This window comes from Fundulus heteroclitus, chromosome 7 (assembly GCF_011125445.2).
Source record: "Fundulus heteroclitus isolate FHET01 chromosome 7, MU-UCD_Fhet_4.1, whole genome shotgun sequence".
Classification (NCBI taxonomy): domain Eukaryota; kingdom Metazoa; phylum Chordata; class Actinopteri; order Cyprinodontiformes; family Fundulidae; genus Fundulus; species Fundulus heteroclitus.
Window position 1 is genome coordinate 27290188 of NC_046367.1, and position 13492 is coordinate 27303679.

Consider the following 13492-nt stretch of genomic DNA (forward strand, 5'->3'; position numbering starts at 1 on the left):
TCCGGCGATGTCAGCTGGGATAACCGACGATCGCCACCTGCTGGTTATTAATGTAATCACAGTCTGTTCAAAGTAATGATCCCTGTGGTCAGCTTTACTCCTCCTTTTGGCCCTTAAATCATGTAGTTTATTAAAATATCCCTCTGTGAAATTAAACTACCTTAAAGGAAGTAGATCCAACATCATATCACCTGGACAGACAAGGTAAAATGTACTATATATTTAGAGAAGTACTTATGATTGGTCTGATTTCAACTACATGTCCTTCTACCCATCTGTTGTCCATGCCTGCTTATCAGTGAAGGGTTACGGGGGGCCACCTCAGGACCTTCTTGCTGCACGGCAACAGTGCAGCCCCACTTAAGTGTGTCTAAATTGGATATTCACTACGTTTATGTTTCACTTGTGTAATAAATCCATACATTTAACCAGAGATTACTGTGGTTTTCCTTTTTACTGTTGACCCCAATGTGGGGCAATAAAAGTATTTCTAATCTTTGCTGCTCAAGCTGCAAGTGCCTTTTCGTTAGAACAGTGCCACCATTAAAGGACAAATAAACTGATTTTTCAGCAGTTTTGCTTTTATTGCAAAGACAAGTATTGCTGCAACAAAGAAAACATACCCAATCACATATTTCCTTACTTTTTTGTTTTTATTTTATTCTTTTACAAAAATTATAATGTTAATATCGGCTCATCATCATTGTGTTTTTGTCTTTACAGTTTAACACAGGAGGGCCAGGCTCGGTTAGTGGGTGCATACTAGTAGGCAGTGGTTGGCAATGAAGCATTGCAACAAAAAGGTCCGATGCATGTTCTTCCCGCACATGTGTCGGAGCTTTCCAGGCAATAAACCATAATTGTGAAGTTAATTGGACATTTTAAATCTCCTATGCGTGTGTGTGTTTGTGTGCATGCTTGCCTGTGCCTCACCTGTGTTGCTCTGTGGTGAACTGGCAATTGGTTCAGTGTGTAGCCCCTCACCTCTTTCCCAATGACTGCTACACTAGACACCCCCCCCCCCTCTCCTGCCGCCCCAGCCCCCCTCCACCGGGGTGCACTACATGCGACTTGTTTTTAGGGTGGGATCAGACATGACAGCTCTGAGCTCTGTGATAGAAATCCAGTAAAGCTGTCAGTTTTTATCAAGGCGTATTTACAACTAGAGACCCCACCTACCCACTAAATTATCATTGTCAATAATAGCCGGCTGTAAAAACAGAGCAAACTCCAAAACCTCTGCATTCCTTGCACTAGCGGGCATTCACCTCCCAAATAAATACACAGTTGCATAATTTAACAATGATGCAGACATAATACACAATTATGATGACTTTGCAATCTTTTCAGCTTTTATTTATTATTAGTTTTTGGTTGTGAAAACAACTATTAAAGTTCTTATGTGACTATAGTCCTGGATTTTGCTGTGAAGCATCCTTTCTTCATGAAACCTGTTAATAAAAAGAGAGATTTGGGGTGTTTTTATAGACTGTATTCACTTTAATGCGGTGACATGTTAGTCCTAAAGCAACATACAAATGAAGCACAGCACTGAAGCTGCAGAACATAAATAGAGTTTGTTTTAAAAAATAAAACTCAGAATCTGTTTAAAGGCTTGAGGGTGAGAAGCACAACTAAGGGCGAGATCTACCAAAAGCAGTACATTCAGAGGAGATAAGATGGATGCTCTTCATCTGCTGAGTAATATAACTATAATTTAGACTGAAGACAAGGCCAATATTTGTTTGACTGATCTAAATGATCAACAAAGGCAAGTTTGTTCAAGCCATCCATACACAAGCTTATTCAAACAGGAGAACATATATAGGCCTGGTTATCATTGCTGTTATAAAGCTTTAAAGGACTATTCTCATTAAAACTGTTTGCTAAGAAAAGTTTCATAACACTGTTTTAATCTCTGGAAGGAACCAAAGCGTAACCACAAAATTAAAAGAATCGCTCATAATCGCAATCAATGCCCTCCCGGTCATTACTCCCATTTTACAGTCCTTATTGATAAGGAGAAACGTCCATTTATCAAAAATCAATTATTGTTGTAACTAAAACAGAATAACAAAGAATAATGTTTTGGCCAATTTTGGTTAAATAGATAGAGAATTAATCTGGTTGTCGACACATTTTTTCTGTAAATTTAAAAACTGGTTGAGATAACTGTCTACATGACCCTTATCAGTCTAATTGAAGTGAAGATAATGGGAACATGGAGGCATAGGTCAACCTGGTAATAGGACAGAAATTCTTCACAAGAGCCTCATTGTTGCAGGTGGATTGAGAAAGACATCCAGGTACTGAACATTTTTATTTTCCCACTGCACAATCTTGTCATTTGCTTTGCTTAATGAGGAACACCTATTAAACTGTTTTTCTTTCGATAATTGATATTGATCTCAAGCCACATAGAGTAGTGAATTACTGAAGTACAAAGGTTTTCATGTAGATTACACCCATTCAGCCTGTGTGAAGCAATATATTTTTCCTGTGGAATAAGATCAACAATCTGAGCTTTATCGTCACTCATCATGTATTTCCATTTAATTTTAATGTTTTTTGTTGCTATTTTAAGTGACCAGCAGAGCCGCCTGGAAACATGAAGGAATCTAAGGAATATGCACCATTTGGTGCAGACATACACGGTAAGTTTGCCACTGAAAATGGGATAAAGATGACAATTTCATTTGAGTTTTTTATTTATTTACTTTTTCACTTTTTAATTCATAATTGTCTTCACTTTCTTAGCAGACACTCAGATCAGGTGAGCTGATGATAAAAGACTTATATCCTATACATTTAAAATCAATATTTTGGCATATATATATATATATATATATATATATATATATATATATATATATATATATATATATATATATATATATATATATTTTGTTGGTCTTTCAGTGATGAGGAGAAAAGGGACAATACTCTAAGTGTTGGATACTTTCAACTGGTAAATAGTTTTAAATCTGTCTATCTATCTATCTATCTATCTCTATCTATCTCTATCTCTCTCTCTCTCTTATATATATATATATATATATATATATATATATATATATATATAAAATTGATTTTCTACATTTCCAGACTTTTGATATCAATCTTTTTGCCCTAAAATTCATTATTCAAATATAATCAAAACCTTTGTCTTCTACGTAATATTTTAACAGTTTGTTATTTTTCTTGATTTATCTCTGCTGTATCACCCACTATTACCATCTAATGTAGAACAAATTACTGGATCAATGTGTGCTTCTGTGCTTTTTTGTCTCTCTTGTTGTGTCTCTGCTCTGTCTTCTGTAACCCCCAGTCGGTCGAGGCAGATGACCGTTCATACTGAGCCTGGTTCTGGTGTAGGTTTTCCTTCCCGTTAATGGGGAGTTTTCCTTTCCACTGTCGCTTCATGCTTGCTCAGTATGAGGGATTGCAGCAAAGCCATGGACAATGCAGACGACTCTCCCTGTGGCTCTACGCCTCTCCAGGAGTGAATGCTGCTTGTCGGGACTTTGATGCAATCAACTGGTTCCCTTATATAGGAAATTTTTGACCAATCTGTATAATCTGACCCAATCTGTATAATATGATTGAATTTGACATTGTAAAGTGCCTTGAGATGACATGTTTCATGAATTGGCGCTATATAAATAAAATTAAATTGAACTGAATATATTGGACACACAACAGACTGCAAATAAACTGATTTTCACTTTCACTCAGGCACAATATAAACAGCAAGGTGTCATTACTGCATACAAAACACATAAGATGCAAATGCAACCTTATACATTTTTATCACCAATATATTTATTGAGGATTTTATGTTATTAGATTAGCGGGTGATGTTAGGATGAGGGCAGTAGGGTGTCATGCTTCCCACAGTGAAAAAAACATGACTCTTAGGTTTACGATAACTCTAGATTGCCCTTAGGTATGGGTGTCTGCGCGGATGTTTGCCTCTCCTGTGTGTCTCGATGTTGCCCTGTGATGGACAATTGGACCTGTCCTGGGTGTACCCTGTCTCTGGCCCAATGATTATAGGAGGAAGGCAACCAGCTCCTTGACCCTGCAAGGACAACTGTGTTTAGCCAATGGATGGATGGATGGATGCCTGAATTTAGCATTACTATGGCTGTCAGGTTTGGATATGAAAGCCACATCTGGTAATTGCTTTGTCATCCTGAGCAAGGTTGAGTCATGGCTCAGCACTTTGAGTCAAACTGTTGAACAACAGAGGCAGGTCACCTTCTCCCAGCATGCCCCAGCTTGTTCTGGCATCTTCCAGTTTAGGCGCCTTAGTGGGTTCCTGATGGTCCCTGAACATTATAACCAAATGTATTTCATCTGAGAGGGGCATTTTGGATCAGATGGTGGAAATTCTGAGCAATGTTTGGTGTTCCAGATGGAAGATGATCCAAAACACTTATAAAAATCGGCTTTATAACATGTAGATTTTCTGCAACTTGCTAAAGGACATTTAGTCAAATATCAGTTTCATATAAATATTTGAACCTTTATGTATAGTTTTAAATCGTTGTTGAATAGAGAAATTTTGCATGAAATTGTCTCCTGTTTTATCCTTAAAGTACAGAACCACAGCTTCTCCTTGGTCAGGATGACTAAGCATTTATTGGGTGCTGTTTTAACATATTGAAACATAATGCCTCATACAGTGTCCTACAACCAAAAACCTAAAATTTTGTTTCTTAGAAAATTACATTACTCAAGATCAATGAATGAATGATTTTTTTGAATACAGACTTGTCAGCCTACTAAAAGGTATGTCCTTGTATAGTACAGAATGTCTCCTCAATACTTGATTGGGCTCTTTTAGCATAAATCACTGCCGTCAAGGTAGCCTGGAGGTAATCAGCCTGTGGTTCTGCTGAGGTACCAAAGAAGCCCAGGTTGCTTCTACAGCGAGTTTCCATCTCATCTGCATTGTGCACACAGGTTTCTATCATCCTCATCTTAACAATCCTCCATACATCCTGCATGGGGTTTAGGTCAGGCAAGTTTGCTGGATAATCATGCAGAGGGGTCATTTAACCAGGTATTGCTACATTTGGCAGTGTGGGCAGCTGCCAAGTCCTGCTGTGAAATAATTGAAGATCTTCGTAAAGCTTGTCAGGAAAGAGAAGTATGAATTGGATGAGAATTTCTGATTGAGAGCTACTCTGACTTTGGATTTGATCAATCACAATAGACAAGCGCAAGCCGATATTCTGAGTCCCCAAACCATCGCTGTTTGTGGAAACTTCACAGTAGACCTCAAGTGACTTCATCCAAGTCCAAGGTCTTAATTTCCAAAAGCAAAAGTTCCTTTCAGCTAAACTCTGAGTACTGAGCAACAGTTTAGTCCCTTTTCTCCAAATCCCAGAGAAGACTCTTGATGCCGCTAATTCAGGAGGGGCCGATTGTAGCTCACGCCCTGGACACTTCTGCACGACTTCTTGAAGCACAAATCAGAATTGAGTCAGAATTAGCATTCATCACCAAGTTTGTGCACACAGACAAGAAAGGAATTGGACTTTGTTTACACTTTGCTCTCAATGAAGATATTTTAAGTATAAATATACAAAAAAGGAAAATTATATATATATATATATATATATATATATATATATATATATATATATATATATATATATATATGTATGTAAATCTGTTTATATTGGCTTTTCTTCACCATCCTCTCAAGGCTGTGGCTATCTCTTTTGCTAGGGTACCTTTTTCCACTAGACTTTTTTCCTTCCACTCAACTTCCTTTAATATGGCTAGATGCAGACCTCTTTATCTGCATCTGCCAGCTTCTTTTAGCAATCAGCTGTCGTGGCTTAGCATCATGGTGGAGGACACAAATAATTGTCTGAAGACCTCTCAGGTCGGCAGTCCTTGGATCTTTACACAACTTTTCTTTATTAAAAATCATTTTATAATGAGTAAAATGTTATGTTTTGATTTTCTGAGGATCAAATACTTTTGGGAAGCTGAAATCTAGTATTGATAATGAATGCGTGCATTGTGTGCTTAGACATCTGCATCCTCAGTTTTCCAAAATTACATTGCATACGGCAAACATGCCTCCCTTCAGATTTATACAACTGTTCTAAATGTAATGGAGTTGAAAGGTAAAATAAAAAAAAAAACGCTACCTTTGTTGCGTTTTCTAACATTAAATCAATGTTTTATTTCCACAATTAAATAGAGAAAGTTGGTTTCATATTGTTTTTATAAACACTTTAGTCACTTCTCACATTTCTCTGCCTGAAGTTTCGGTTTGCCACCTGGCGAGACACGCTGATGATGGTGGTGGGCAGCTTGTGTGCCCTGATCCACGGCTCAGCCTCACCCCTCATGCTCCTGGTGTACGGCATGATGACAAACACTTTTGTGGCTTATGAGCTGGAGATCCAAGAGCTCAAAGACCCAAACAAGGAGTGCATAAACAACACCATCTATTGGACCAATGGCTCCATATTTGAAACAGCCGATAATGCCACGATTTCCTGTGGGTAAGTCAAGAGTGCACTGCGGAGTGGGTTGATTGCTGATTGTTGCTTTCACATCTCTGTCCTTCCAGGGTGGACATCGAAGCCGAGATGACCCTGTTCGCTTATTACTACGTTGGCATCGGACTAGGTGTTTTGATTGTTAGTTATTTTCAGGTTAGTCCAGACGTTTTTTTTGTCAGTTTTAAACATCTTCTAAGCGGATCATAGCTGACACACACACATATTGAAATAAATAACTCGTTTTCGTGTTGTAGATTGTTTTCTGGGTGTCAGCAGCTGCAAGGCAAACTCAGAGGATCAGGAAAACCTATTTCAGGAAGGTTATGCAGATGGAGATCGGATGGTTCGACTGCAACTCTGTAGGGGAACTGAACACGAGGATTTCTGAGTAAGTCTGCGGGTTCGAAGGCTGCCGCTGTTGCCAAAAGCATGTTTTTCATATTTCTTCTGTCCTCTATCCCTTCATAGTGACATCAATAAGATCAACAACGCCATCGCCGATCAGGTGTCCATTTTCATCGAGAGGATCTCAACGTTTGTTTTCGGCTTCATGGTTGGATTCATCGGCGGGTGGAAGCTTACTTTGGTCGTCATAGCGGTCAGCCCTCTCATTGGCTTAGCTGCTGGACTCATGGCGATGGTAGTAAAATGGCAACGTTTTTACAACGAGGAGGCAGATGGTGACACTTTTTAATGTTTCTGAGAGCGTGTCACCTGTGCTTCTTAAGGCTGTGGCCAGGCTAACAGGACGAGAGCTGTCGGCCTACGCAAAGGCAGGAGCAGTGGCGGACGAGGTCCTGTCGTCCATCAGGACAGTCGCAGCTTTTGGAGGCGAGGAAAAAGAAGCTGAGAGGTACTTTTGTTCAACAAAACAAGTATTTTTTGTGGCTTGAATACAACGCGTGGGTCCTATGGGTCATATCAAACCCCAAACAGGGGTTAGGGGTTTGTTTTGTTTCTTATCTGTAAAGTAGTTTGTGTTGCTATTAGAGTAGAGTGTATGATATGCATGAAGTTTGATTGATTAATTGATTAATTGATGTGTGACAGGTATGACAGAAACCTCATCGAAGCGCAGAACTGGGGTGTTAAAAAGGGCTCAATCATAGGAGTGTTTCAAGGATACCTGTGGTGCATCATCTTCCTGTGTTATGCCTTGGCCTTTTGGTACGGGTCTAAACTAGTCATTGACACCAAGGAGCTGACTCCAGGCAGCCTTATTCAGGTAAAGGAATGTAAGAACAATGCATATTTCATGTCAAATTATTATTGTTATTATTATTATTGTATTTCAAATCAAATATTAAACATTTATTATAAATAAATATATCCGAACAAGCATTTAAGATTTGGAAGTACAAATTATAAATTGTATATTCCATATATTAATAAAAACTAAAAACCCTTTAAAATGAACATAAGGAGTTGTTATTGGAAAAAAAAATATATGGAAAAGAAAACAGCTAAATTTCTGATAAAATTATAACTTTAATTTATTCAATTACTTGTTAATTTTTAGTTGATGATTTAATTTATTGAATCATTCATTATTTTCAGACAAATTTGCAAAACCTTTTGGTAGCAATAAAAGTAGTCTTCTTGTTTTTTTTACCCCCTTTTATCAACAAAAATCATAAAAACTGTGTTTTTAAAAAGTGCTTGCGGTCACTAACCTTAAATAATGTATTGTTGTGATCAATAAATTTGAAAAAGGTATTGTATTCTCATGAAATAATTGTAATGATGTGATTTATTGTTGACAACTAAAGTGCTTACAATCTCAAAACTTCATTGATCAATCAAAAAAGCAATGAAATGACAAATTAGTTTAAAATCGAAGTTTTTCCAGATTCATGACCAACAGAGTACTCCTGCTTCACTGTTAGCTTGCCTTGTTTCCTCTCAGGTTTTCTTTGGAGTGCTGATGGCAGCCATGAATCTGGGCCAGGCCTCACCGTGTCTGGAGGCCTTCGCCACCGGTCGCGCAGCAGCAAAAACCATTTTTGAGACAATTGATCGGGTAACGTGACATGTTGTGGGAGGAAATCAGTTTTGGAAGGAGCTGAAATAGAATGGATAAAATAAATTAATCTGTTGCCTCTTGCACAGGAACCAGAAATCAATTGTTTCTCAGAGGATGGACATAAATTAGACAAAGTCAAGGGTGATCTTGAGTTCAATAATGTCACCTTCTTCTACCCATCTCGACCTGAGGTTAAGGTAACTCAACTCACCTGACATTTATGTTGTTACCGCTTTGGTGTTAATTAAACTCTTTGTAATTCCAACCGCTTATTCAGATTTTAGACAACCTGAGCGTTCAGATTAAAGCAGGAGAAACGACCGCTTTTGTTGGGCCGAGCGGATCAGGAAAAAGCACCGCAATCCAGCTCATTCAAAGATTTTATGATCCAAAGGAAGGAACGGTAACAATCTAAATACCTGCGCACATAAAGCACATGTAAAGCTAAACATTCAAAGGCTTAATAATGATCTTTTACTGTAACCCCTATTCCCAGGTGTCTTTGGATGGCCATGACATCCGCACATTGAACATCCAGTGGCTCCGCTCTCTGATTGGTGTCGTGGAGCAGGAACCAGTGCTGTTTGCCACAACTATCGCAGATAATATACAATATGGCCGGCCTGAAGTAACGATGAACCAAATCATCCAGGCAGCAAAAGAGGCCAACGCTTATGACTTTATTATGGCACTCCCAAAGGTACATTCACACACTGGTAGCTTTGCAGTGTACTGTACTTGTCGGTTTTGAACTTCGCGAAGTCAAAAACATTTTCCAACTGATTACACAGAAATTTGCCACACTGGTGGGCGAAGGTGGAGGCCAGATGAGTGGAGGACAGAAGCAGCGAATTGCAATCGCGCGAGCTCTCATCAGAAACCCTAAAATCCTGCTGCTGGACATGGCCACATCAGCCTTGGATAACGAGAGTGAGGCTGTAGTCCAAGAAGCTCTGGACAATGTTGGTCTCCGTCTGCTACCAACTATGTCTTTAAAAAGCTCCAAATTTTGACTTGCTCTGGGGACTAACACCCAGGTTTCCTTGTAGGCACGGGCAGGGAGGACGACCATCTCCATTGCCCACCGCCTTTCCACAATCAGAAACGCAGACGTGATCGTTGGATTTGAGCACGGACAGGCTGTGGAGAGAGGAACACACAGCGAGTTGCTGGAAAAGCAAGGCGTCTACTTCACTCTGGTGACCCTGCAGAACCAGGGTTCATCCAACACAGCTAAGGGTAATTATCTATCTGTGAAGGGTTGTTTTCAGCTTTTATAAAAAAAATTAAATTGCCCCAAATGTGGGTAAAACTCAAGAGCCGATTATATTTCTCCTTGGCACTGTTTGTTGGGAAAATCTAAATTAACTCATAAATACTCAAATTCCCTCAACAACTTATAAAAAAATGATGCAGTTCAATGTGTGTTTCCTGTTTATGCAGCTGCAGCGTACTGGGGGGCACGACATTAACCTAATGTAAAGTAGCTCAGTGTCATGAATACATTTTTCAAACATCATAATGATTCATATTTTCATGCCTAACCCTAAATAGGCTGTTTGGGATCTACAAAACAGCAAATGAAGGAAAAATATGACAAATAAATAAAAATAAATAATTGATAGCTAAATGGTAACAAAGCCTGATATCTGGGAAAACATCCTAACGGAGCTCCAGGATGGATGGAGAGATGGATGGATTCAAAGAATATTTATTGTCACCGCTTGTAACCGTGGTGAAATTGCTTCGCGGACACTCCCACTAGGAGGATGGATCATCACAAATGTTGTGAACCCTAATGATCAGCAAGATCATGTTGGGCAGGTTGTTAAAACAAACTAACAAAAAAAAAATGAAGGAGCTATAAAAACAAAACCAACAACCACAGAACAAGAAGGATCAAAGCTTGTCTGATCTTAAGTTCAGCAAAACAAAACCTAGCTGGCACGAGGGCAGGACACGGAAAAACAACAGAAATAGGAGGGTTTGTTGCAACATCGATGAGTCAAAGCATTTTACTTTTTTTTCCAGCTGGCATTATGGAACTACCTGCACTATGGCTAGCATATTGGGCTGTATGTACAGCTGTATTGGAATAAGCTTCACCGACATAAACTGATTTAGGACCAAAGAACTGAATATGATTTGAACCTGATTGTCTATTTATGTGCTTTGAGATGACATTTAATGTAATTAGGACTTTACTAGGTTTTAAGAATTGAACTGCAATGAATTCCATTCAATAAATGGGACTCTACGTGCACCGTGGGAGTAAATGACAACAGGCGCAGGGCTGGCGTGATCATTACAAATCATTTCAGTGTAGGCAAGAAGTAAAACCAACAAAACAAATAAACCTACAACAACATAACAGCATTGCAAGAGATTTTCATTGTGAAAAATGAGCTTCGTCCTACATGTGTTTTTTTCCTTCTTCTATTTTTTTTTAAATTCTAAGTCTACATTTACAAATGACACATAAATAATGACAATGCAGAAAAGTAAACCTCACCCAACCTTTGTGGTAATGTTAGACCGTTTGTCAAAAGGTGCTGATTGTAAAATGCCAACGCAGCATTACACTCATTCATCATAAAACAAACAGCTCTTACAACAAACAGGGAGGCTTAAACACACCCCAGAGCCCTGCCACATGCCTTGCGGTCTTTTGGGTTTTCTGTAGTGACTCTCCCAACCCCACACATCATCAGAGAACTATGGATGGATCCTGAAGTAGGTGCACTTGTGAGACAGCCAAAGAATCTCACAGAACTAGATGTGCTCTGCATGAAGCGTGCAAAAACCACAATGGAAAAACTCAGCTGGTAGGACAGACAGTGGTGTCTAAAGGGAGGCGTTACATTACTTTTGCCTAGAGCTCATTTTATTTGTTTGCTTTGTGAATTTGTACAGCCGGAAATTACAAATCATCTCATCTGTAGTATATATAAGTGCAATATGATATGCACCGAGCTCACCAGACAAGACATTTTAAACAGCAAGTCGGGGTAGTTAGTTTTCAGCAAAGGTTATCACTGTGTTGCATCTTTTTTTTTCCAAGGCATGGTTAGGGGTAACAGGCTAAAATCTTCCACTAAGTACACATGCCATTCATGCTTTTGGTTTAAGTGGCTGGAAACTTTCAGAGTTGTCTTGACAATTTGAATACTCCTGTTCTAGTTGTGAGCAGTGAGCCTCCTGAGGATGACTTTGATCTAAATGTGGAAAGTTTTAGACGAGGAAGCTTCAGATCCAGTAAAAGGTAGCACAATTTGAATCTACAGCGACAACCGTGCGGTATTATCAACAAATCAGTCTGATTTTCTCAATCCCAACCCTACAGGAGCTCTGTACGTCTGCGATCTCAGAGCCAGCTGTCAAGTGACTTTGTCCCGGATGCATTGAGAGGAAGCCTCGGGATCCCTACGAGCGTCCAAGTCACGGCAGAGAACGTAATAAGTCTCCCGTTCGTGTTTTGGAACATGCTAAGTCTCTGGCTGGCATTGCTTTCATGCAGATCTTTCAACAGACGGCTGAGGATAGCCCGGAAGAAAACAAAGAGCGAGCTCCGGTAGCGCGCATCCTGAAGTACAACCAGCCAGAATGGCCGTACATGCTGCTGGGATCACTGGGAGCTGCAGTCAATGGCTCTGTGAACCCGATCTATGCAGTCCTGTTCAGCCAGATTCTTGGGGTGAGAACTCCTCCCGTGATGACTGTACAGTGTGTTCCGTCTTACAAGTTGAGCTGGTTGGATTAGTTATCCTGAAACGGTTTTATTTTTGTTAAAGATTTCCCCAAATCTGTGTGTTCTCAGACGTTTGCCATTCAGGACGTGAATCAGCAGCGGGAAGAGATCAACGGCATCTGCATTCTGTTTTGTATCGTGGCCGTGACCAGTTTCTTTTCACAGTTTCTGCAGGTTGTTTGTTGTTCTCTTTAAAGAATAATAAGATATTACACAGGCTATATAAGCTCAGAACATGTATACTTCCAGGTGATGCCATTTGTGTAAAAAAAAAAAATGACAACCATGTGCATTAGTTTCTGCAATTACACAAAATAAACTCCCACTCACTGCTTTTGACATGCCCTTAACACTTAAAATGTCTTTTCACCCATGAAAACAAAAGAGCATACATATGTTATGCTTACGACTCATACTACCCAGTTCCATAACAACTGGTGCACTGATACAGTATTATTTCACATCACACTGGCAATATATATTTTTTAAAAACATTAGGTTTAAATATTTATTGTCTTTTGTATTTATTTAAAGTGGACAAAGCATACTACCAGATATTTTCCAAGGAGAGTAATCTCCACCTGCAGTTCCTGGCAGGTTGAAGATAGTGAAAATAAATTGAGAAATGTTCTTCACTTTTTGTGATAACTGCAGTGGAACTAAAAAGTCTGCTTTACCTCTGTTAAAATGCGGAGTTCTTGTGATACGTAAAAGTGAGACCCATACAAAGAATTTGCCATTTTTTTCTAACTTCATCTTTGACTGAAATCTTTTACCGAGTGGCTGTGTTCAGAGTTAACCATTAAACTAATGTTATACCAGAGCAAAAACAAGATATCTGCAAAGCTCCTAAAGCATCAGAGTGATATCTTTATCTACAGATACCAGTCAGGAAAAGACAACAAAAAAATTCCCAAAGCAGCAAATACCATATACTGTATTTTGCACCTTTTTGTATCATTTCAGCACTCAAAATCCTGCCATTCACACGGCAGGATTTTGAGCACGCAGCCTGTTGAATGTGACGTGTAGCCAATCAAAAAGAGAGGTGAGGGATTCCCCGAGAGAAAACCCCCCAACTTGCTTCCATTTCACAGTGGAGCAAGCGTAGAGCCCCTGGTCACTTTGTCTCCGCTTGTTTAACCAACGGCGTTTCTTTTTCTTATGTTTTTTCTCTGTTGAAACCATCGC

At 39.3% G+C, this 13492-nt stretch overlaps 1 protein-coding gene across 1 annotated transcript; it reads left to right on the forward strand.

Moving 5' to 3' along the window:
• Nucleotides 1–6455: 6455 nt before the first annotated feature.
• abcb11a (ATP-binding cassette, sub-family B (MDR/TAP), member 11a) lies at nucleotides 6456–12717 on the forward strand. Its single transcript, XM_036139377.1, has 16 exons — nucleotides 6456–6530; nucleotides 6599–6683; nucleotides 6785–6918; nucleotides 6999–7170; nucleotides 7259–7383; nucleotides 7581–7755; nucleotides 8437–8550; nucleotides 8640–8750; nucleotides 8831–8956; nucleotides 9050–9253; nucleotides 9345–9515; nucleotides 9603–9792; nucleotides 11734–11815; nucleotides 11897–12005; nucleotides 12083–12247; nucleotides 12371–12717. Exons 2-16 carry the CDS (start codon nucleotides 6618–6620, stop codon nucleotides 12494–12496), a joined length of 2070 nt encoding a protein of 689 aa, XP_035995270.1. The 5' UTR covers nucleotides 6456–6530; nucleotides 6599–6617; the 3' UTR covers nucleotides 12497–12717.
• The last annotated feature ends 775 nt before the right edge of the window (nucleotides 12718–13492 follow it).

Bases quoted from the DNA above. Each gene is read 5' to 3' on its own strand.
- abcb11a (XM_036139377.1), top strand. From the start codon at position 6,618: ATGACCCTGTTCGCTTATTACTACGTTGGCATCGGACTAGGTGTTTTG. The intron at 7,384-7,580 runs GTACTTTTGTTC...GATGTGTGACAG, and splicing joins GAGGAAAAAGAAGCTGAGAG to GTATGACAGAAACCTCATCG. The intron at 12,248-12,370 runs GTGAGAACTCCT...GTGTGTTCTCAG, and splicing joins TGTTCAGCCAGATTCTTGGG to ACGTTTGCCATTCAGGACGT.